The sequence below is a fragment of the Xenopus laevis genome, chromosome 5S, assembly GCF_017654675.1.
Source record: "Xenopus laevis strain J_2021 chromosome 5S, Xenopus_laevis_v10.1, whole genome shotgun sequence".
Lineage (NCBI taxonomy): Eukaryota > Metazoa > Chordata > Amphibia > Anura > Pipidae > Xenopus > Xenopus laevis.
The window spans coordinates 58,645,130-58,671,047 of NC_054380.1; the positions used below are offsets into that span (position 1 = coordinate 58,645,130).

Below are 25,918 nucleotides of genomic sequence, written 5' to 3' on the forward strand. Positions count from 1 at the left end.
AAAAAAGTATTGACGTAATATCTCTGTTGGGGTGCCCAAATTTATGCGCCTCTCTAATTTTGTTATGATGCATATTGCACATTTTCTGTTAATCCAATAAATGTAATGTCACTGCTGAAATACTTCTATTTCCAAAAGGCATGTTATATATTAAAAGGAAGTTGCTACTTTGAAAGCTCAGCCAATGAAAAAACTAAGCAAAGAATTAAGAGGGGTTCACAAACTTTTTCATGACTCTATATAGACATTTTTCCTGATTATTTTGCACAATGCTACAGAACTGGTAAGCTGGGGTATTACGGATATTCATGTAATTTGAATCACCATAATTTGAGTTTGCTTAAAAATAATTAACATTAAATAAAAACCAAAAAGATTTTTTGGCCACCAATACAGATTTACGCAGCTTAGTTAGGATATTACCTGTTACTCTACATTACAGAGTAAAAAAGTCATTAATGAGTATTTTATTACCGCAATCCTTTTTTTTTTTTTTTTTTAAAAAAACGCATATATGAACGAAAAATAATTTAATGGTTACTGACGAACAGAAAAAATTTGCATTAGCAGTATTTGCTGCAAAGCATTTCAAGAGATATTTTCCAACTGTGAGCTGGTTAGTGCTGCAATCCTTAATTCCTACTGTGAGCTGTTTATTTGTTCAATTTCAAAACAATATAAAGTAATTAAAATCATTTGCAGGATGCAAATTTGAAACATTAGGAAAGTTCATTACTTAGAAGTAAGTGCACTTATAATCACAAAACAGATGAACTTTGAGAATGCCAAGCAGGCTTGATTTATTTATGAATCTTTGCTTTTAAGTGTGTTCTCTAAGGAGGTATCACTTGGGTCCTCATCTCTATAATTCTAACTTGCCGACATCTCCAAATAAACATTTTTTTAATTTTAAGTACAGTGTACTTGGCGTTTGTAGAGACACCTCACAACTTTAAAGAGTTTTGTCTTATGAAAATAATGTAAGGTAACATGGGTCAGTATCTGTGCCATACCTCCCAACTGTCCCTTTTTCGGAGGGACAGTCCCTCTTTTGACAGCTCAACCCGCAGTCCCTCATTTGTACTGGGAAGTCCCTATTTTCTCTGCAGTGAAAAGCCAGAAAAAGAAAAAGTTTCTCACTTAATTGGCTTTTAGCAGAGAGCCCAAAACAGCTAACAGGTGCAAATAAGATACTTTGTAACAATTTTGAAACACAAAAACACAGTTTAGATAAGGAGAAATATTTTCAAACTTTCATAACCTGCCAAATTTTGTAAAACAAACATGGTAATTACGGGGTGTGGCCACAGAAAGGGGTGTGGTCAAAAAATTTGCTGCGCTACGTGCGGAAATTTTTTTTTTGTCCCTCTTTTTACTTCCAAAATGTTGGGAGGTATGATCTGTGCTCACAGAACCTCTAAAAAAAAAAAATATACAGAGTGGAAAACAGTTTGTAATATATTTGAGACCTTGTTTAACTGGGACCAGATGACCACTGTGACTTAGCAAATGAAATTGGTTAATATTGAAATAGTTTGGTGTTTGTTGTGGGCAAGGACTATAAGAAATACCCATAAAGGAAAAGCACAGATCTTTAAACAATACTTGAGTGGTGCATGCCTGAAGTGCTACCCTGAATTTATTGCCCAAACTCTCAAACCACCGATCTGCCCATGACCCACTGTGCCATAATTTGAATATTTTTGTAATTGTAAACTATTCCAGACCACCCACCTGTGGACAGTCAGTGATAATGTTGTGATAGGAGATTTTTAATATCTTAAGGACAAGTTACAGTTGTCTAACAATACATTATTTCGATTTTCTCAGTTGAGACATGCCCGACTACAAGAGTACACTATCAGTATCCCAGGCATTTAGAGGCAAGGGTTCATAACCCTCAACTCACTAAACCACTCCATAATTCACCCCTAGAACTCCTCTCTGTTAGAATCCTCTCATTAATGCAATTATCTGGTCTGATATCTTGGACTTTCAGTATAAGTACCTGGTTGGAGCTAGAGATAAATTGCCTTAATTTAAATTCTGGCATAGAACCTCTCTCTCCCCTTCTCATTTACATAAAAAAATCATTGCAGTTATGCCCGCCACCCTTGCCTGACGTTCCTATGATATTCTACTTTAGTGATTAAAAGCTATAATTTCCCCTTGAAATAGTGTGTGTGTGCATACATTCTCAACCATGTTTTTTTCTATATAATATTTTTGATCTATTCTACTACAGGTTGTAGGTGTGTGTCCTCTATATATGTCAGCCTTATCAGTTAGACACCTATTCCACAATATGCGTAGACACAGTAGGGCTTTGTTCTGTCTCGACTGTATACTGTTGTATGTGTTTTATATTGGTTTGTACAAGACAAAATATATTTATTTTGGTATTTACATAACCTACATAAACTGCTCCTACAAATAATCTGTTTAATATAGATGATGTTACCAGAAAAGATACAACTGACTGAGCAGTTTTGGCACATTATGAGATAGGGGTCAGTGCAGATGACCTGAGGAGAACAACAAAATATATATACACTACATTATAGAAGGTTGTGCTGGGGAATAAGGTGAAACGTTTTGCAGATCTGCAACATATACTTATTTCTGGAAGCTAAAGCAGAGATAAATGCCAGTTCTGACTGATGAGAAGTGACATGAGGAGGTTGCATGCAAACACAATTCATCTGCAGTTCCAATTAACTTTGGCGTGTCTTAGATGATTCAGTATATATGGTCTGCCCCTTGTGCGCAGTGAAACGTGGATGCCATTAAAGTCACGAGTGACTTGGAGTAAGATTTGTATTTTTACAAGAATAACGTGTGCAGTTAGTCAAACGCTGGTTATGTCTAGCACGTTTCTTAATTATCATGGCTGAGTGTGCATTTTGGTAAATACATAAATAGCCAGTTTTAACCAGTTTAATATATGTGCTATTTTATTCTCATAATGGAACTGAAAAGCAATGCTTAAGAAGTATTTTCAGTGTTGATGAATTGTCTTTTACGTTATAAATAACGGACACAAATGGTAGCTACATATTTAAAAAAAAATGTTCAGAAAGCTTGCACAAACACAACATCATTCAAATGCAGAAGATATTCTATAACATGTACAGAAGAGCCTGAGGCAGTAACTTTCACAGTATATATAAGGGACACTGATAAATGTTCGGGAGTTAATAGCCTGATTTTTGAATAGTTAATTACAGTATGCATTGTGCCTGAAGCTTTTTCACTGACCATTATGCTTCTTAGAGGCATTTGCCACAGCATGCAGAATAATGTGTCAAAGTCCCCTATGGCAGCAAAAGGGAGAAGACCATCACTAATTGCTCTAGCAATGCAGTGAACCCTCACCTCATCAACTTTACTTTTGACTTTAGAAATACTGTAACCTAAATTTGACAGAGGACTTCTACATCTGAAATACTGATGATGAAAGACTGTTTGTCTTGTAAAACAAGTCATCATCTTGTATGAGATGGCTTTACGTGTCTTATTCTGTGGTTGAAATAAAGGTCCACCCTTCCACTGTTTAGTGTGGGCAGCTACACTACAGAAAGCACTAAACTGGATCGTAAAACAAATGCAGCAAGTTTGAGTTGTAATCTTTGTAGCACTATTGATAACAGTAGGTCCCTGGCATTAAGGGGGCCATAGACTAAGATTTTTTCTTTATCGTAGGACCAAGCTTATCCTGAAACGATCATTTCAATGTATGATTTGTCTGTTAACAAAAAAAGAAAAGACAATTTCAAGCGATAAAGTCTAGTTAAAGCTAGGAAAACTGTGGGAGCTGCCTGCTTGGCCCTGCTAACAATTAATAAATGTTACTATGAACAATGAAAATGTTCTAACCTGACCAATCAATTTTCTGACCAATATCGGCCAACAAATTGTTAGATGCATGATCGTTCTGTGCCCATTAACCTCACAATATTTAACAGATTTATCAGATCGCACTAAAATTGCTTGTTAGGGTTGAGAAAAATCTTAATGTCTATAGCCACATTTACTTCTTGTAGTTCTCACCTGTTGACACTGAAATAGAGTGTCTCTGCGGCACTGTAATTGCAGATATACAATGTGTTCCCACAATAAAATTCACTTTCTATTCATTGCTATGGGATTAATCAAATTGTGTACTCCATTGATAAATATGATTCTAAAAATCCCATAGGAATGAATAGAACATGGGTGAGTTTTTCTGCAGTGCATTCTAATCTCACATTTTGATTAATCTGCCTCCAAGTGTATACACTTATTTATACAGCTGTAAGGTTGGACCAACTAAATATTTGCAAGAAGTGAAGCAGTTACAACAAATAAAATGTAGTATGGGCAAATCATTGTGGAAGGATGCAAACATCCTTACACCTAACTCTCTAGAGCAGTGCTGTCCAACTTCTGTGGTACTGATGGATTTTTTTCTTGCCTACGTGGTAGAGGGCCGACAATGGACGCCAGTGTTGACCACTCCTTGTTTTTAAATCCCACCCACTTTAAACCAGCCATGTTACCACAAGGCCATGTCCACGCTAATGGTGGTAGCACATCAAAAAACCAAATGGTTGGTGCTCTCTGCAGGGATATCACTTATCACTGATATGTGAAAAAACTCATATTAAGACATACCCTTAAATCCATATGCCATTACTTCGAAATTCGTAGTTTTTTAATTCGAAAATTCACTTCACCCTTAGTAAATGGGCCCCTAGGTGTTACAAGTGTGAACAATGCAGGGGGGATTACATGTGTGAACAATATAGGGGAATACAGTCTGAATTTGAGGTTTAAACAATGCAGGGGTCAGTTAATCTCTGTAGTGATACCTTTTAAAGTTTACACATGGTAAGCAGACACAGCAGGCAGACTTTTATGTGGGAGGCCACACAAGGGGGGTCGCGGGCTGCCAGTTAGACAGCCTTGCTCTAGAGAGTTGATTCAAATTCTGCCCACTTGTCAGTTTCAGAAGGCATGCTTGGAAAAGATAATTTTGAGTGTTTTTAAGCCTTTGAAAAGCAAATATTTCACATATCAATTATTTCATTATACAGTGAAACCTTAATTTTACATCCCATGATTTTAAGTTTTCCCTCATTTTACATTGTTGTTTTGTGGTCCCACCTATATAATGAATTTCCCTGATTTTACATTTTGCTGGATTTTACACCATTTTTTTCTGGTTCCCTGAAAAACGTAAAATGGGGGGTTCTACTGTATACAGAAATATATTGAATCATTTGGCAGTTTACGACCATCTCCACAGAGTCTTATACTGGTTTTGCTAGCCAAATGTAAGTAATATTGCTGTACCCACTGGAATTGTTTTTAGATGTAGGAGATTACTTTAGCATGTGCAGTATATCCGGCTTTATTAATGGATTCAACACAAAACTTAACTAAGCACATTAACAATTACTATAAAGAGGCCTCACTAGTTAAGAACAAGTAAGACACTGTGTCAAAATATCCTACATACAATATACGTAAGCAATAACCCAACACTTGTACAGACAATCTTGAACATAAGCTCATTCATTTTAGGACCTAAAGTTAGTCGCACATTATAGAGGTTACCTGGTAATGTTAATTAAAAGCCACTTGTATCTGTAATTAAAAATGAAATGTAATTTATTTTAGAACACTGTTCTATCTAGTTACATGTGGCTTCAAATTATACCCAGTACCTGTCTGACATTCAGGCAAGTGGAATTGCTAGATTTACAGAAACAATTAAGACAATGCTGAAGTGAAATAGCTTTTTAAGGTTTTCTTGTAAAGGGTTTTTATTTCAAGTATTTTGAAAACAGTGAAAACTAGAACAGTAAAAAGTGTTATGAAGAGAATACATCCCATTTAATGTAGATACATTAGGACAGTATGTATAATTATATATAAATACAATATAGTTTGTAAAAAAAGACATTATTGTTCCACTGTGAGGGCAGATTGCCCCTGCATAAACAAGTATTAATTGGGAATTAGGTAGCCAGTCTGGTTAATATAAGTTTTCCCAGGAAAAGTAGTGGATTTAACAATTCACTTTATTCTACACATAAATGGGAATAGACCAGTAGACTGGTACACATTCAGAATGACGTAAATAAACATGAGGTAAACCAGCAGTTAATGGATTGACATGTTGCTAAATGCTCCCAAAAGAGAATTCAATCTCCATTATCAAGATATACTACAGTCAATTGTTTGTGGCATGTCTCAAGAAACAAAGTTTTGCAAACCTGTCCAGGAAAGCCACCAATTCAACCACAACAGATCTGACTGAAAGCAGTGGTCAAATATTGTTTTTAAATACTATTGATAAATAATTGATTTAATCGATTGATTACAGAAAATGGCAAATGGTTACTTTGAATTAGCCAAGGCATACATAAGCTATTAGAGTTGAAGATATACAGTATACTGTGCAAACAATACAACAGTGATGTGCAGTGAAAAAGCTATTAAACTAATCTAAATTTTGATTTCACAATTTGCAGACAATGCACAATTCAATTTATATAGCATTTAGGTTCAGGCAACAAGGGTGCTAAAATCTAGCTAAAATATGCTGGCTGATTTCAGCCCTACTGTGGGCAGGGCCGGAACTAGGGGTAGGCAGAGTAGGCACGTGCCTAGGGCACAAAGCTGGGAGGGCGCCAGGCACGTACCTCCTCTGTCGCCTACCCAAAGTCCGGTTCCCTTCTCTGGCCGACTCTATGTAGTTTTAACGCTTTGTGCGCATGTGCATATTCGCGCACGCAAATTTGTGCATGCGAGCGCAAATTTGTGCATGCGAGCGCAAATTTGCACATGCGCACACTAAATAGGAGCTGCGACTGCCGGGCCTGCCCAGCATGGCCCGGCACTGACTGTGGGGCATTCCTCTCTTTTCCACATTGAATCTGCTCATTGTAAACAGACTTGGCTGGTTTCTTTGAAGAACCACAACTTTGCATTTTGAGCCAAAATTCGAGGAAGTCTGTTTGCAACTAGACGATTCAATGTGGAAAAGAGAGATGGCTACTTCCCGATATAGTGCTGAAATCAGGCAGCATATTTCAACCTCCATGTGGCCCTAGCCTTATAGATGACCATTCTTAGAATTATTTTCTCATCAGTGGTTTGGAGCTAATGACAGTCAATTAACCTTTACCAAAAGATATCAACAGTAAAAGTAAAACAATAAAAAAAAACAACAAAAAAAAGCCGAAAATATTAAAATGTTTAATGCTTAAAAAAATGATATTTCATTTCATTGCAGTTAGTAGCCCATTTTGATGTAAACTAAAAGTTTTTCTGAAATCCTGCTTTCCTTCCCTCTGCAGTATATACTGTTTAGTACATAGGGTCAATTGCAAAATGCACCGAGCAAAAATGGCTAGGTGTGGTTGGCACTTAGGCGTCCCCTAACCTGCCCATGATATGCAAATACCTGCAGATCAGGTATTTTGGAAGGCAGTGCAGTAATGTAACTAATCACTTCCGGGCCCAGGCGGAGGATTTGCACCCGGGCCCACCCCCTAGACGAGCGGTTTCCTTACCACCAAGCTGTGGCGCAATCGCTAGCGGGCCCCCAGGGGGAGCAGGCCTTGCACCCCCTGCTCCCCTGGTAGTTACGACATGGAGGCAGTGGTTGAATTAAGCTAAAACAGGTGGAGAGTTGGTATGTGACATGTGTAGTGCTGGAAAATAAGCCCCATCCACTGTAGCTCAAGGCATCACCCACTGGCACACACAGGAAAGCTCATTATCATGTTACAAAACAGATAAATCATCCTCTAAATTTTCCTTAATCTGCTCTCCCACTTCACCTTTCACTTTTTTTTTTTTTTTACTGCTCATTCTCGTCATGCCCACTGAGTGTTTAAAACTTCTGTGATCTCTTCCCAATCTCTGTCCTATTATCTTGTTTTCTCTTTTCATTGTGATTTTTAACCTTTAACCGTGTTTTATTTATTTTTTTTACGGATAGGTGGCAGATACTTTTATGCAGAAGCTTCAGACTGCTTTGCCCTCAAAGTTTACATCCAGTATAGCCATGAGGGGATTGGATAGTCTGGAGTGAGGTTTAAAGATCGCTCTCCAGCCAACCAATCCCTGTGCAGCTGTAACAGGACTTTATGATCTAAAGCTGCTACATTACATAATCTGCCTGTGCTGTGTCTAACTTTACAGCAAGCTCAGGTGTACGTTTGGGTAAAGCTCCAGAAAGTTTAAAGTTAAAAAATAAAAGTTGGCACACCCCCTAATTACCATGTTATTTCTACAAAATTTGGCAGGTTATGAAAGTTTAAACATATTTCTGTTTTTTTTTCCAATTATTAAAGTTGTGCTAATGAAGGTGAATTGCCCTTTTAGCTGTGAGTCTAACTTCTCTCAAGGGGCCTGGTATCTTATACTGTTGCAATTACTTATTCGCTTATCTAGAAATTGTTACAAAAGTATCCTATCTTCTGCTGTAGCTGTTCTGGGCTCTCTGCCAAAAGCCAATTAAGTTAGAAACTTTGTTTCTTTTTCTGGCTGCTCAGTGCAGAGAAAAACAGGACTTTTCAGTACAAATGAGGGACTGCAGTTTGAGCTGTCAAAAGAGGGACTATCCCTCTAAAAACGGGACAGTTGGGAGGTATGTAATACTATGCCAAGCCACATTTGACAGGAATAACAGCTTTAAATCTTTTGTGGTTGGCATGAGCCAACCTAGCAAAAGATTTGTTAAAGGAGTTGGCCCTGTATATGCAACTCAGAGAGAAAATGGAATGCAAAAAAAAATAGAGTTTGCCAATTTTTTTTACCTTTTAATGTTTAATAATGCCCAAGGAATTCCAGTTGGAGTATTAAATGCAGGTAGCAGTTTCTCTCCAAGTTCAACAGCTTTCCTTCGGAAGACCTGCATCAAAAAGCAGAAATAAACAGCCTGTCAAATCCACGTATGCTGTGCAATAACAATATTTAAGGGGTAAAACTGTACAATTTAAGGTATAACATTTTTTTACAGGTCAAGTTAGGTAAAGTATACCAGTAGGTAGTGTCTAACTGACAGCAATTAGTTTCTATACCTGGAATAAAGTTTGCCCTTGTTATTAAACTTAGAATAGGCAAACATGTTATGCAACTGGTGTTTGCTTCAAAAACTCTACTATAGTTTATATAAACAAGCTGCTATGTAGCCATGGGGGCAGCCATTCAAAGCTAAAAAAGAAGAAAAGACACAAGATAAACAGCAGATAACCGATATGGTTTGTAGTATACAGTGGGATACTACAGAATTTATCTGTTATCTGCTATGTATCCTGTGCTTGAAAGGTTGTGCCCATGGCTATATAGCAGCTTGTTATTTAAACTTTAGTTGTGCTTCTGAAGCAAACACACCATTTTTTCCATTTCAGGGTACATTATCTTGACATTCCTTTAAAACACTTACATTTTTTGGTGTTACTGATCCTTTAACTGTGGAGATGCACCCCACCCCCCTGGGGCTTGTACCTCTGGCTTGTGGGAGTGGCTCAGACTGAAGGCCAGTTAGGGTTTAGACAAACTGCCATTTGTTCTAGATACAAGGAAAAGCCCAGCTTGAATTTCAACTTCAGGGTGAGACGTGGGGGCAAAATATTTAGTCAGCTATGGTTGTATGACTACTACACCAATATTGCGGACAACCATGCTTAATGGTGCACATGTGCATAATAAACGCTTATCCTAGTGCGCATATTATGCACATGAATATGATGTCACACACATAATAAGCAAAAGCTGAGGCACTTTTCTCAGTGCCACAATAGCTCTTTCCCAGTGTTGGTGGCCTAATGCTTGTGGTGGAGGGGTGACATCTTCCCTTTAATCATTTAAGGGATACTGTCATGGGAAAAAATTTTTTTTCAAAATTAATCAGTTAATAGTGCTGCTCCAGCAGAATTCTACAATGAAATCCATTTCTCAAAATAGCATACAGATTTTTTTATATTCAGTTTTGAAATCTGACATGGGGCTAGACATATTGTCAATTTCCCAGCTGCCCCAAGTCATGTGACTTGTGCTCTGATAAACTTTAATCACTCTTTACTGCTGTACTGCAAGTTAGAGTAATATCACCCCTCCCTTTTTTCCCCCCAGCAGCCAAACAAAAGAACAATGGGAAGGTAACCAGATAGCAGCTCCCCAACACAAGATAACAGCTGCATGGTAGATCTGAGAACAGCACTCATTAGTAAAAACCCATGTCCCACTGAGACACATTCAGTTACATTGAGAAGGAAAAACAGCAGCCTGCCAGAAAGCATTTCTCTCCTAAAGTGTAGGCACAAGTCACATGACCGGGGGCAGCTGGGAAATTGACAAAATGTCTAGCCCCATGTCAGATTTCAAAATTGAATACAAAAAAATCTGTCTGCTCTTTTGAGAAATGGATTTCAGTGCAGAATTCAGCTGGAGTAGCACTATTAACGGATGCGTTTTGAAAAAAACATGTTTTCCGATGACAGGATCACTTTAATCTACCCATTAAGGTAGTAAACTACAGACAATCTTACTTTATTTTGAAAAACCAAACAGAGATCTCTAAAACAGCTCTTTGGAGACTAACCCCATATGTTGGGTTGCCACCCTTTCTGGAAAAAAAATACCGACCTTCCTATGTATTTATCTTTTATCCCTATTAATAACATTGGGATCAACTATCATTTTTACAGGCCAGGCCGGTAAAATACCGATCAGGTGGCAACCCTATCCATATGTAATATTAGGCACTAAGTTTGCCCAGGAGTAGTAACCCATGGCAACCAATAAGATGCTTGGATCTAAACAGGTGACTAGTAAATTCTACCCACCGGTTGTTATTGTTTATTGCTCCGGGGCAACTTAGTGCATTTTATTACATAACCCCATATGAGTTACTTGGACAAAACCAAAATGCTGAACTGAGTTTAGAGGAAAAAAACCTGTATCAGCACAAACTAAACAATGCAAAATCTATTAGCGCATGATGTACTATAAAGCTTGATAATTAATTGCATTTCCTGAATGGCTAATTTACATATCACTCTACAAGGCCAAGCACAACATAGTTACAGCTTGTCAGAGATTGATAAATACTGTTTCTGGACATTCTACAAATTGCATGAATAATGCTTACAGTCACTTTAATTATTATGATTGATAACATTTATATAACTTTGAATGAGAAAGCAAAGTACACTTGATAACTACTCTATTACCTTTTCATGAATGCACCCAATATTTTCTTTACCCATAACAAAATGCGTTTCCCGTAGAAAAATGACCAGTTAGAAGATATATACTAATAATTAGGTTTTTTTTAATTATTTTTGGAGCTTTTCTATTATTTTTTTTTTTAATTTTGCTTACCTTAATGAATCCTTACTGATAATCAAACAATCCTATTGGGTTTATTAATTTTAAAATGTTTTACTAGCCTTAAGATATGGTACTCAAAACTATGGGATAGGTTAAGTTGTTCCATAGGGGAGTACTGATTATCTATGAGACCATCCTCCATGCCTGGCACACATTTCTTAAAACTGGATATACAGGGGTCCTATTATCATGTTTAGTAGGTTTATGTAATAATCACTCTATTGTGTGTTCCATTAATCCAGTCAGTTGAACCCAAATAAGTAAGATGGTGTGATTTTTCCAAGCCAAATGACTAGGTAGGATCATTACTAGCATACCTTGCAAAAACAAATTAACCCGCATTCCCCCATAATAGCCCAAACTATAAAATACTCAAGCGCAACTAGTTACACAAACTGACCATATAAATGCAGTTCTCCACAGCTTCTATAGCACCTTCACCAACGTAACAGAAGATACCACTCAATTTCTAGACCAAATTCAACTTCCACTCTTCTTTAAACTAAACTCCATGCTGGTACCAATACAATTTTAGATATAAGCTGTGGATCTCAAATGCCCCTGGTTCTAGTTTTTGCAAAAAATTATATTAAAGAAAATGCTAGAGTATCATACATCTAGTTTCTTTTACTAGATCAACAACACCCAAACTATGCTAGGGGCTGATCCCTTTGTAAATCCTGGAATAAGAATGCAATTTACGTTTATGCTGCAACTTTGTTAACTTTTTTCTTAACTACAAATGATGGTATATTTATCATAACCTGAATAGAAAACTTGTCTTATTGAAAGGTTTCTTGTTAACAATACTCAATCCAAAGGGAGGAATAAACTGTTTGCATGCTGTACTAACATTTACATCTTAGTGTCAACATTTTCTTAGTTTATGCAAATAAAAACATTTTTTTCCAAAAACTGCTAATCTATAAATTATAGACAAGGGAAGGATTATAAAACAATTGACTTGCTAAAGCATTTTTGGTCTTGTAGATAGGCAATGTAATGAATGAGGCAATGTAATGAGGATTTAAAATTATTTCCAGAATCGATGTGTCGCCGCTTTTGCTTACTATTGTACTTTGTTATTTAATCTACAAAGCGAAAAATCTTTAGACACATTTAGAAAATTATAAATTTGCATACCACCATCAAATAACCAAATAATTACATGAACATTTCCATTTATAATTTAAATTAGCCTGCTAACAGATACTGCCATAAAAATAGTCGCTCAGTGTGAATTACTTTTCTACAAAATGCTTTGCATGAAAATAAAAGGTTTCCATGGTCTTAATGAATAAGTCATCAGAAACTAAGATTATTACATCTTGTGTAATAATCTTAACTTGCAAACACTGTAAACACGTGCACTTTATTCTTGGTTTTCTGAAAAACTATTGTGTATACCCTGCAGCAAACATGCTGTAGGATAACTCACTGAAACCTATACTTTATTGAATCCAATACAATTTTTCTTAAATACCGCAGTGATCTAAAATGCACTTCAAAGGAAGTAAGTATGTGCAGGAGTCAAGTCTGGCAACACATGCATACAGATATCCCCAAGCACGCCCGGTGACTTAATTACTTACCTAATACACAGTGCTCCTGTTAGCAGAAAATTGCACCAGGCCATGGTACTTCTGCGCAAGTAACACAGAGTGATGCTATTGCTGCTTCTTCATTCTTTGTGCAGGTGCATATGTGCATGCCTTTTCACTCAGTGCAGCATATGCGTTGGCCCAAAGGCTTGAAGAAGGAAGAAGAAGAAGAGGATTGCTCCATGGTGCATGCGGAACTGAATCCAGGCTGGTGTACTTTTCTACTAACAGGAGCCCGGGGTATCCACACAGTAAGTTAGGTTGAAAAAATATCCACATCCAACCTTTTGGTCTAAATAACACCTATATAACAGCTAGTTGACAAGGAGAAGGCAAAAAACACTAATTGAACCATCTCTTATTTGCTTCATGTGGAAAAAAAAAAATCCTTCCTTCCTAACCCCAAGATGGAAATCATGTTCTGGATCATGTTATTACCAATAGCTAATTTCAATAACCCTGAATTTTCTCGTTTGCTAAAAAGACATCCAGTCCTTCTTGAAGCTAATTGAATATGTATTTATGACAAAACTTGTTATCTAATGGTCTCTAGTTCATTTGATTTTCCGTTTGTATAATCTTCTACTTTTACTTCTCCCTTTGTTATGTTCTTGCCACCTTTCCTGCCACCATTGATCATTCTAACATTTTCACCTCACATTTGCCATTTTTGTTCTTGCTCCCATGACTCAATACATCTCTGCCCCCCTCCTCTACATGTTTCCTTTTCCTTTCCTTTAAGAAAAAAGAAAATTGATTCACGTCTTATAGGTAACAAAAAATATGCTAAATTTGCAACAGGTATAGTCTACATATTGAAATCAAAAATTGGATAGGTTGCTACGGGTTACTTCACTTCAAATTCTGCAATGTTCCTATTAGACAAATCTATAAATATATTAATATGCACAGAGGTACACCAGAGGGACACCTACAGAAAAAGTAATTTTTAGACTGCTGTGAATAGTGATATTTTTTATGTGCAACTGTGTTGTAGTATTCTGTTGTTTGTGGTTTTGATATATTAAATGTTTTGTTCTACAACTTCCTGTCAGGCTTGAATAGAAAGATAATAAAAAAGAAACCACAGCATGAAATCTGCTTACCGATTGCCAGGGATTGCTGAGCCCAGCAGCTAAGCAGAGGCAAAACAATTAACAACCCCAAAACTGTAAGCCGTCGAACGTCTAAACGTCTAAAAAAAGAAAAAAAAATCTGGGAACTTTGATCACAACTGGCTACATGTCAGATACAACATACCTTGTTGGATGTGGCAGAGATTACAGAAAACTATCATATATTATTCCAAAACAAACAAAACAAAAAATGTTGTATTTTCCTATAACATTAAAATCTTTAATCTCACAAATATATTTCAAATGTGCTCAAACAAAAAAAAAAAAAAAATACAGACGTAAAACAAATGCAGAAATATAGCAGCTGGTAAATCCAACCAAGATAAGCAGACACACTATTTCCTGATTATTACTAATGGAGCCAAGACTGTGGCCTATCTGGTTTTAACACTACAAGCCTTTTATAAGCAAAGAAAAGATCACAGATTGCTGATTTTGCTCCATATAATTACCAGGCACTTTACTTCCAATACATCTACAGAGGTAGAAAGGTGTTGCCCCACCATCTGCAAATCTTCAGCATTTAATGCAGTTTGTGTGTTCATGAAATAGTGCGCTGTTACAAAATATATCAATTGCATTTATTATTCAAACAATATGTAGACAGGCCAGTTATATTTATACTGAAGCAGCTGTCTCTTCAATAAACATTCCTGAGAGTCACTGGTAATTACAAGCATCTTAAAGGGATCCTGTCATCGGAAAACATGTTAATAGTGCTACTGCAGCAGAATTCTGCACTGAAATCCATTTCTCAAAAGAGCTTTTTTATATTCAATTTTTAAATCTAACATTGGGCTAGACATTTTGTCAGTTTCCCAGCTGCCCCATGTCATGTGACTTGTGCCTGCACTTTAGGAGAGAAATGCTTTCTGGCAGGTTGCAGTTTTTCCTTCTCAATGTAACTGAATGTGTCTCAGTGAGACATGGGTTTTTACTATTGAGTGTTGTTCTTAGATCTACCAGGCAGTTGTTATCTGGTTACCTTCCCATTGTTCTTTTGTTTGGCTGCTGGAGGGAAAAGGGAGGAGGGTTACAAGTAGTCGACTAATAAAAGGGTAACCACAGCATTAATTGCTTGCAGAGTGCTCTCCTCATTTCCTTATAAATTGAGTTATAGATATCAGGATATCGGTGACCTGATTGAGGAAAGTTGCATCCTTTTCCTGAACCAAGCGGGCCGAGCGTTTTAGATAATATACTTCCAGGAGGAGGGTTATATCACTCCAACTTGCAGTGCAGCAGTAAAGAGTGATTGAAGTTTATCAGAGCACAAGTCACATGACTTGGGGCAGCTGGGAAATTGACAATATGTCTAGCCCCATGTCAGATTTCAAAATTGAATATAAACAAATCTGTTTGCTCTTTTGAGAAATGGATTTCAGTGCAGAATTCTGCTGGAGCAGTACTATTAACTGACTCATTTTGAAAATAAATTTTTTTCCCATGACAGTATCCCTTAAATATTGATAGATTTGCCCCATAGCACAAATGGCTCAACAGGTTGCTTTTTTCAGCTCTGCTTTCTACTCAGTGGGTAGATTTATCAAAGATTGAAGTTAGAGGTCTCCAAAGTCCGCAGAATGAAATACTGCCTCTTTCCATTCATTTCTATGGGGAACTTTCACTTTAAAAATCCCATAGAAATTAATGGAGAGAGGTGGTATTTCACTCTGCAGACTGTGGAGATCTTTAACTTCACTCTTTGATAAATCTACCCTAGTGTGTTTAAGTGCTTAGAAACGTTTGCATGCATGCACCTACGGATTCACACAGATACATACAGGCAAAGGAATTACAGTGCAAAATCAACAGCATAGCATAAAAATAGAATATGTGGCCCTTTGGTAGTAAGAAGAAAGATGTCAGGCCTCTAAAACCTTGCATTTTGCCTATAACTTGACTGCAAAAACATCATATTGAAACAGTACACACAAACACTTACATTTTCTAGTCTTAACAGGTCTTTTTAAAGTATATAAAAAAATATATTCATATTTTTAATAAAAAAATAAAACAACAGCTAGTACATAGGGTTAAAAATAGATGTACTTACCTCTTCCCCTGAGATATAGTAGGCTGACAAAAGTCCACCAACAAATCGTATATTCACTTCAAAGACTGAAACTTCAGCATTCTAGAAGTTGAGAAATAATATAAATACAAATTAAGTCCAGTGACTACTTGAGATTATAGTCTGCACTCTGCAGTACAGTTAAAAGTAAAGCTTCAAACTATTTAGAAGATTAGTGGATTACTATCATAAGAAGGTAATTTTGCTCCTGTAAATACTACAGGCTATTAGTACTGACTAACTACACAGCAATTTTTGAAAAACATTTTTGAGCACTAGCATGTTTAAAAAACTTAAAAAAAATAATCCTTTCATTTTCAACAAGGCTATAAAATCTTGACCATTTTTATAAACTGTAACAAAAAAAAGTTGAACATAAACTTGATTAAAATATTTAGAGACAAATTTTTGGACTAAACTTATTAACATTCAAATTAACGTTTAGTATGATCTAGAGTGATATTCTAAGACAATTTGCAGTTGGCCTTTATTTTTTTAATTTTTGTGGTTTCTGAATTATTTAACTTTTTGTTCAGCAGCTCTCTGGTTTGGAATCCCAGCAGCTATCTGGATGGCTATCCAATTTAACCTAGCAAGAGAAACAGGAATATTAAGAATTTAGAAGAGATATACTGTATGTGTGGTTGGGGAACATACTGTAGGATCCTGAGGTGCCAAAATGGAACACTCCTTATGTATAGTGGGTGGATCATGTGGATCGGGTCTTTCAGAGCACACCTGGGAGTAATTAGCAATGATTGAGATATGGCCTAATTGTCTCAGTTTAAAATATTTAACTGCAGGATAGTATGGAAATGCATTATGTTAGAAAGATTTGTGGGACAACAAATAGGTGTCCCTATAATTTATTATAATTTTCCATCACATATACATGAGTAGGAGATGCTGAATGCTTCCCTTTCTAAAGGCAGGTTTGATGTTTTTGATAACCGAGAAATGTTTCTCTTATGCATGTATTTTTGAACATGCCACAACTTGTAGCAATATTATTTGCATGCTCCCTAAACAAATAATTTATATCTGTTATTTATAACCCCACCCCCAAAAAAACAAGGATAATCTAGATAAAAGGAGTTGAGCTAGGGAAAAATAGAAGTGTGTGAGGTTTCTTTGTTACTGGAACCAATGCACTTTTAATCTGTTTTGTAAAGTTCTACAAAGCTATTTTTCAAACTATGAATATAATGATCTGGATAATCCAAATTACAAAGTTAATTGAAATATACTGAAGATTAGCTAAGGAGACACAATGTAGCTTCATTGCATTTCTGTGTGCTTTAAACAGATACATACCACTGTCTAAGAAAATGGCTACACAATTAATTCTATCAGTTAACAAATCTTTGAGCAAATAGGAAAAGGCAGAAAAAAAATAATTACCTAGAAGCATACAGGTTTGCTTTGGTTCTATCTATTGACCATGATAATAGAAAAAGTACTTAGCAGTCCAAAGAAGAAATTGCATTTTAATGCATTTTAATTAAAGTGCACCCATATTATGTAGATTTTTATCTTGTAAGAAGAATTGAATGCAGACGCTAACACTAAAAACAAACTTGTAAAGTACAATTAATAATATAAATGAAGTTTAAGGCAGAGTCTATTTGCATAATGGCATTACAGTTTGAGAACTGTCCAACGTTTAATGCAGTCACAAACCACACAAAGGTGGCATAAAAATGGATGCAAATATGATGCAGCATATTGCCTGGAGAAACAGAGGACAACAACTCTGTGTGGATATTTCAATTCTCACTTTTAATAATAAAGAAACAACCATCTTTAATATTACTAGGACAATGCTTTTAAAACCTGCCCTCTAGATTTGCCAACTCTTAAATATTACAATTAGCAGGGCAGTTGAAGCAGCAATAACTCATTTAAAAATGCACATGTCATTGTTGAGATGTATTTAAAAAAACAAATGAAATGGGATCTATTATATGGAATAGCCGAGACCTGAGGTTTTGCCACTAATTCATAAATAGAAACTGGCAATAACCTTGTAATAAAACTGTATTCAACAGATGCGGTCCTTCAGATTCTCCTACAAATTAATAGATCATCTTTACATTTAACAAAAATAGGAATCTAACTTGCATGAAATCTGTTGTGTGAATATGGCCACTTATCAACACGCCATTTGATTGTATATGGGGGGGGGGATGTTGCAACGCAGAGAATATTCGGTAAGTTGGGTTAAATCAAAACACAAAGAGAAAAGGCTAACCGCCAACTGCAGAGGTAAGAGCAAACAACATCTGCTCACCGGTAGATCCCACTTAGCCATTCTGGCCACGGCAACAAACGATCAACTTCAATGCATGGCGATAGGGATTGTTATACCGCAACACGATCCTTGGGGAAACCAAACTTGGTAAAAAATGTAGCTTTATTATTCCATTTAAAATTGCAAATACATGCGGGCAGGGAGACAGAAGCTTAACGCGTTTTGTGTCTTCTATGTCACTTCATCAGAAGCATGGGCGCCCCCTATGGGCAAAACACTTATAGACCCTCACCAATAAGAACAAATTGCAAAATATACACCCATTTAAAACGTCACAGTAAATGCGTTTAAACTGAAATTAATCTTTATATATTATAATAAAAAATTTATATTGATAATATGTATATAGCAGCCAGCAAAATCTAATTACCATTATCAGTTACTATTAAATGGTTATGAAATAATAAAATGACGCAGAGAAGGCGCAGCCTAATAAAGTTCATGAATGAAAACCCAAAAATAGTGCAATAAATTCTTGATTGTATACAATAAACGCAATATAATAATAATATAAATGAAGTTTAAGGCAGAGTCTATTTGCATAATGGCATTACAGTTTGAGAACTGTCCAATGTTTAATGCAGTCACAAACCACACAAAGGTGGCATAAAAATGGATGCAAATATGATGCAGCATATTGCCTGGAGAAACAGAGGACAACAACTCTGTGTGGATATTTCAATTCTCACTTTTAATAATAAAGAAATAACCATCTTTAATATTACTAGGACAATGCTTTTAAAACCTGCCCTCTAGATTTGCCAACTCTTAAATATTACAATTAGCAGGGCAGTTGAAGCAGCAATAACTCATTTAAAAATGCACATGTCATTGTTGAGATATATTTAAAAAAACAAATGAAATGGGATCTATTATATGGAATAGCCGAGACCTGAGGTTTTGCCACTAATTCATAAATAGAAACTGGTAATAACCTTGTAATAAAACTGTATTCAACAGATGCGGTCCTTCAGATTCTCCTACAAATTAATAGATCATCTTTACATTTGACAAAAATAGGAATCTAACTTGCATGAAATCTGTTGTGTGAATATGGCCACTTATCAACACGCCATTTGATTGTATATGGGGGGGGGGATGTTGCCAACGCAGAGAATATTCGGTAAATTGGGTTAAATCAAAACACAAAGAGAAAAGGCTAACCGCCAACTGCAGAGGTGAGAGCAAACAACATCCGCTCACCGGTAGATCCCACTTAGCCATTCTGGCCACGGCAACAAACGATCAGCTTCAATGCATGGCAATAGGGATTGTTATACCGCAACACGATCCTTGGTGAAACCAAACTTGGTAAAACAAATGTAGCTTTATTATTCCATTTAAAATTGCAAATACATGCGGGCAGGGAGACAGAAGCTTAACGCGTTTTGTGTCTTCTATGTCACTTCATCAGAAGCATGGGCGCCCCCTATGGGCAAAACACTTATAGACCCTCACCAATAAGAACAAATTGCAAAATATACACCCATTTAAAACGTCACAGTAAATGCGTTTAAACTGAAATCAATCTTTATATATTATAATAAAAAATTTATATTGATAATATGTATATAGCAGCCAGCAAAATCTAATTACCATTATCAGTTACTATTAAATGGTTATGAAATAATAAAATGACGCAGAGAAGGCGCAGCCTAATAAAGTTCATGAATGAACACCCAAAAATAGTGCAATAGATTCTTGATTGTATACAATAAACGCAATATAATAATTAATATATCAATTCATAATGGATTAGAGTTTAGAGTACAGAAACATCATTTCCTGAATATATATATATACACACATATATATATATATATATATATATATATATATATATACATACATACATACATACATACATACATACATACATACATATATATATATATATATATATATATATATATATATACCCCTAGAATATTCTATAGACAGAGCAAATATACAAATAAATAAATTCATGTATATTGATAATCTGATGAGAAGGTAAATTCATATTTATTCGAATAATATGTATTGGGGACCAATGATGACCATTAAATGTATAAAAAATTATTTGAAAAATTGGTATAACTCTCATAGTGGTTATAATGGTCTTAAAAGAGACAACAAATGTTATTACGCTATAAATGGGAGTTTTAATCAATGAAAAAATTCAGTTGCCATTCTCTATTAAGGCTTTTAGATGTGACGGTGCATAGCTTATACATCCAGAAAGCTTCTTTTCTTAGGAGAGACACCTCTGTGTCGCCCCTACAAACACCAGGTACTACTCTATTTATGATTTGAAAAGATATACATAATTTGCCATCATGTTGTTCAAGCAGGTGTTTTGCAACTGCGGAACTTGAGTCATGTCGAGATACACAGTTAAGGTTTTCAGATATACGTTTTCTAATGGGCCTTATTTTACCTATATACTGTAAACCACAGTTGCAAGTTATTAGGTAAACAACATTTTTTGTACCACAACTGGCATAAAAATTAATCTTGAAACGTCTAGGACTGTTATTCCCTACAAATTCCTTGGATGATTTAAAAAAATGACTGGCTCCACAATGGGAGCCCCCACATCTATAGCAGCCCTTCATGTCCAGCCAGTGTGTGGGTCTGGGGGGTAAGAGTCTGTGAATAAGCTCGGAGACAGTATAAACCCTAAACTGGGTCCTCTTTTGTAGGTAAAATTAGGCTGGATTGAAAATTAGGTGGAGGAAAATTTTCTTTTAAATTGGGATCCTGTTTTAAGACATTCCAATATTTTGACAGTTTGATGGACAAAGGCACTATCTCGAGAATAGGTGGTGATGATACAGGGAAAATGCCTATTTATATTTATTCTACCAGATATAGTTCTATTGGACATACTATTTTTGTTCTTAACACTCAAGAGGTCCTCCCGAGACCCAACCGCCCTATCATAAGCTGTCTTAATATCTCTAAATGCATACCCTCGTTGCACAAAATGATGGTTAAAAGAGTCACATGTCGCAGAAACTGCCCCACTGGGATAGCACATAAGACATTAGTCGGATGACAGCATAAGTAATGTGTTACAGGTAATGGGTTTCCGGTATAGATCAGTAATAACAGTATTGTCTTCAACAGTGAATTTAATGTCCAGAAAAGACATATGCTGAGGGTTATAATCACTGCTAAAAGAAATACCCCACATGGTATCATTGCAATATTTTACGAAATTGCTGACCTAAGGGACCCCATTCCAAGTAGAGATTAAATCATCAGTATAGCGAAAGTATGGTGAGACCAATCCATTTCGTTCACACATTATCAAATACTTTCTCATCAGATCAAAACACAAACATTTTCTAACATGCCACACAGTGCCAGGAGCAAAAATCTGGTACTCGTTTTGGTTGCAGGTTTCTGCTCCAAACAAAAACAACAAAAATGTATCTCTAGTGCAGCCCTAGACCTTCATGACAAATACATATTCCTTGTACTGACAAAAATGTATATAAACTTTTTGCTTAAAATCGATTTTACAAAAGGCAAATAATATGACTGTTCGCCAAAACCCACTAGAAAATGGCATTAAAACAAAAAAAGACAGAATACTTTTGTCTCTATCCTAAATCTGACCACCTTTTGTTCACATTTCTTGCAAGGAACTAGGAAAACACAACTACCAGATTGTGTTGGTTGAGAACCATCTGTCTCCATCATGAATGTTAATTTAACTTTTGCTTTACAATAATCTTTTGTTTCCCAGCTGAATTATTGGATCCTTTTTCAATTTAATGGCACACAGTAGTACTCTCACTGAGCCAAAATATAATGAAAATTTGCAATTAGTAACTTAATTTACACTCATGCCAAGAAAAATAATTCTCAAGTCCGTTTGAAAGCACTTTCACAAAGCACAATAATTCTTGTTTATGATAGGATACTTTTGCATATTAACGTAAGCTGAATTTCTATAAACCTAGAAATATCAGTAGTTGTTTTGATTCTGAAATGCCCGTTTTCTAACTTTACTATTCCTGTTTAAAATGTACATTTCAAATGTAAGCTGTATACAAAGTACATCAGTCAAGTAATTTGCATGTTTCTTTTTTTACATTGGTCAATATCATTGTGCAAATTGTCTCAAAATATAACTCTCTAGATCATACTAAAAGTTAATTTAAAGGTGAACAGCCCCATTGAAGGAGAAGGAAAGTCGTATAGCACTTGGGGGTGCAAAATGTTAGGCACCCCCAAGTGAATGTATTTACTTACTTGAAACCCTGGGCCAATGCTCCTATCAGCAGAAACCTGCACCGGCCTGGGGTTATTCCAGTGAGCACCACAGATCGCTCCTCATCCGGCTTCTTCTTTCTTTGTACGGCTGCGCATGCACATTAGAGTGAAAAGTTGAACTTTAACTAAAAAGTCAGATTTTTGATTCTACTGCGCATGCGTCTGTCCCAGGAAATTTGAAGAAGAAGGAGCGCTCAGTGATGCTCATTGGAATAACTCCGGGCTGGTGCTCCTATAAGCAGAAAACTGCACTGGCCCAGCAACAGCAGCAACCAAGTCCAACAGGAACAGCAAAAGAAATAACCACCCGGAGACACATAGTAGACAAACATAGTCATCCCATATGTAGCTGGAGTGTTGGAGAAACTCAGGAGGATTTTCAACAAACACCACGTCCCTGTGTTTTTCAAACCTAGCAACACACTGAGACAAAAACTGGTACACCCAAAGGATCCAATGTCTAAAGAAAAACAAAGCAATGTGGTATACGCAGTCCAGTGTAGAGAGGAGTGCATCGATCTATACATTGGGGAGACAAAACAACTGCTCACCAAGTGAATGGCTCAGCATTGGAGGTCGAACTCTACAGGGCAAGACTCTTCCTACACCTAAAAGACAAGGGACACTCCTTTGAAGATAGCAAATCCAAATCTTGGATAAAGAAGACCGTTAGTTTGAAAGAGGCCATTCATGTCCAGGTGGAGAAACCATCACTGAACAGAGGCGCGCCTTTGACACCACCTGTCTACTACATACAATGCTGTTCTAACTTCTGTACCACAGCGGTTTCAGAACACTTCACACATTCATGCAACTCTCACAAGTAACACCTGTTTCTAGGTAACCCTATCACAGTAACTACACAGAATCAACACCTCTGTGAATTTCAGATGTCACCTCTCTGAAGAGTTACAATGTGCCATTGGGATTGGATTAGTGGAAGAGTCTATATGCCGAGAATTTCCCACACCAGTCAGTTGAACTGAAGAAGCTGCTTGGATGAGCAGTGAAATGTCTTCAATAATTACTCAGCAAGTCCAGTTGTTTTTTGAATTACTAATATTAGATATACCATGATATACCTGGATGAATGAAAATCTTCATAGTCATGTTCTTTGAGTTTCAGGCATGCATAACAAATAGTATGAAAGCAAATGCCTGATTTAATTAGGTGGATCAATTCCTCTAAAAGTTAGAGTGCTTACTTGAGAAGATAATGGGTTTAATAATGGGTTTTCAAAAGAATTATTTTCCGGTGACAGCCTACATTCACCTAGAAACGGTTTTTCGTATGACACTAAATACAGTACATAGGGTTAAGTTATGTCCTCAACTGCAGTTGCACAAAAATGAATGCAGACATTGCACAAATTGTCACCATTCACTACTTTTGCACTTGACACCAGTACGTCAGAAGTGCACCTATTGATTCTGGGTAACCCTGCAGCTACCAACACCTTGGAGGCAGTAGCTCCAGGGTTCTGACAGCAGAATGCATCAATATACGCAATGTACTTGTACCTAAGTAAAGTCATAAGGATGTCATTTTGATGCTGAGCACCAAAAATTACTCAATCCTGGGTATAAAAAATTTCAGCACTATTGAGCAATGTGTGATGATGTATCAGCAACTACTGCATCAGATGCAACTCCCCTTCGCTGCTGAAATTATGCTGGAATTCTGAGGAAAAATTATGTATATACAAGCATATGCTGCATCTAAAGCCACAAGCATGAAAGATAAAATACTAAACCCAGTTGAAGAAACAATAGCCAAATACAGTCACTGCACAAATAAAATAAAATATTACAGTAGAATCAGCCCTGCAGCTATTGTTAAACACAATTCCCAGCATCCCCTGAGAACATAGGGCTAGAAGTTACAACATTTGAAATATGTGGTTTTCAGTGTATTGGTATTCTGTTTTACCCCAAATCTCCCCTTTTGGCAATTTAGGCATGACCTTTTTTGGATGAATAAACTATACCTCCCAACTGTCCCTTTTTCGGAGGGACAGTCCCTCTTTTGACAGCTCAACCTGCAGTCCCTCATTTGTACTGGAAAGTCCCTCTTTTCTATGCACTGAACAGCCAGGAAAAAAAAACACAGTTTCTCACTTAATTGGCTTTTAGCAGAGAGCCCAGAACAGCTAACAGGTGCAAATAAGATACTTTGTAACAATTTTGAGACACAAAAACACAGTTTAGATAAGGAGAAATATTTTCAAACTTTCATAACCTGCCAAATTTTGTAAAACAAACATGGTAATTAGGGGGTGTGGCCACAGAAAGGGTGTGGTCAAAAAATTTGCTGCGCTACGTGCGGGAAAAAATTTTTTGTCCCTCTTTTTACTTCCAAAATGTTGGGAGGTATGAAAACCCAAATGAACCAATGCCTAGCATAGTAATAGACAAAGTAGACCTGTCACCCAGACATAAAAACCAGTATAACAAAAGTCCTTTTCAAATTAAACATGAAATACAAATTCTTTTTTTTATTAAAGTATTCATAGCTGTTGTAAACTCAGCTGCCAATCAAATATTGCCTGCAGGGCAGGTAATTACTTTTACTTTCTTTTCAGCACTTACTAGATGTCACTACACTACACACGTTACCCCGCTTTCTTTACCGTTAAATTGAGTAACCAGTGCATTGGAATGGACATCAGGTCCTCATTCTGGTGCACAAACCAGATTATAAAATGAAGGCTTGCCTTAATAACAGTGTCCACAATATGGCTCCTGTCTGCTTGCTATAATTATGAATTCCCAGACTGATGGAAACAAGATTCAAATAAATTTATACAGTGTAATTAAAGTTTATTTTGCTTGACAAACGTGATAAAATAGGATTTGGAACAAAAATACAAGTAAAGATTTGACTAGAAATCAGGAGTGTGGGAAAAATCTAGATTCTCTCTGCATTTTTTTTTTAAAAAATGAGAAACTAGAATGTTATCTGCAGTTCCTGACAAGGGTATAGAAATGTGCTGCGCATAAACATGTTACTATTTTAGTTAAAATAATGCCGTTTAGCAATGTTTGCCTCTTGTTTGCAGGATTAGTCAGTTAAACAGAGATGGACTGTAGGGGATTGCAGTACCATAAGCATGGTCAAACTTGATCTGTACAGTGACCG

The 25,918-nt window shown here is 36.3% G+C and overlaps 1 protein-coding gene across 1 annotated transcript in view; it reads right to left on the reverse strand.

Moving 5' to 3' along the window:
• The window catches only part of man1a1.S (mannosidase, alpha, class 1A, member 1 S homeolog), a 118,183-nt gene that overhangs the window by 36,274 nt on the left and 55,991 nt on the right, over positions 1–25,918 (reverse strand). Inside the window, exons 4-5 of the mRNA XM_018265361.2 lie at positions 16,185–16,265; positions 8,814–8,908 (exon numbers count right to left, since the gene is read on the reverse strand). Coding sequence (XP_018120850.1) covers positions 8,814–8,908; positions 16,185–16,265 — 176 coding nt within the window. The remainder of the gene's footprint in view (positions 1–8,813; positions 8,909–16,184; positions 16,266–25,918) is intronic.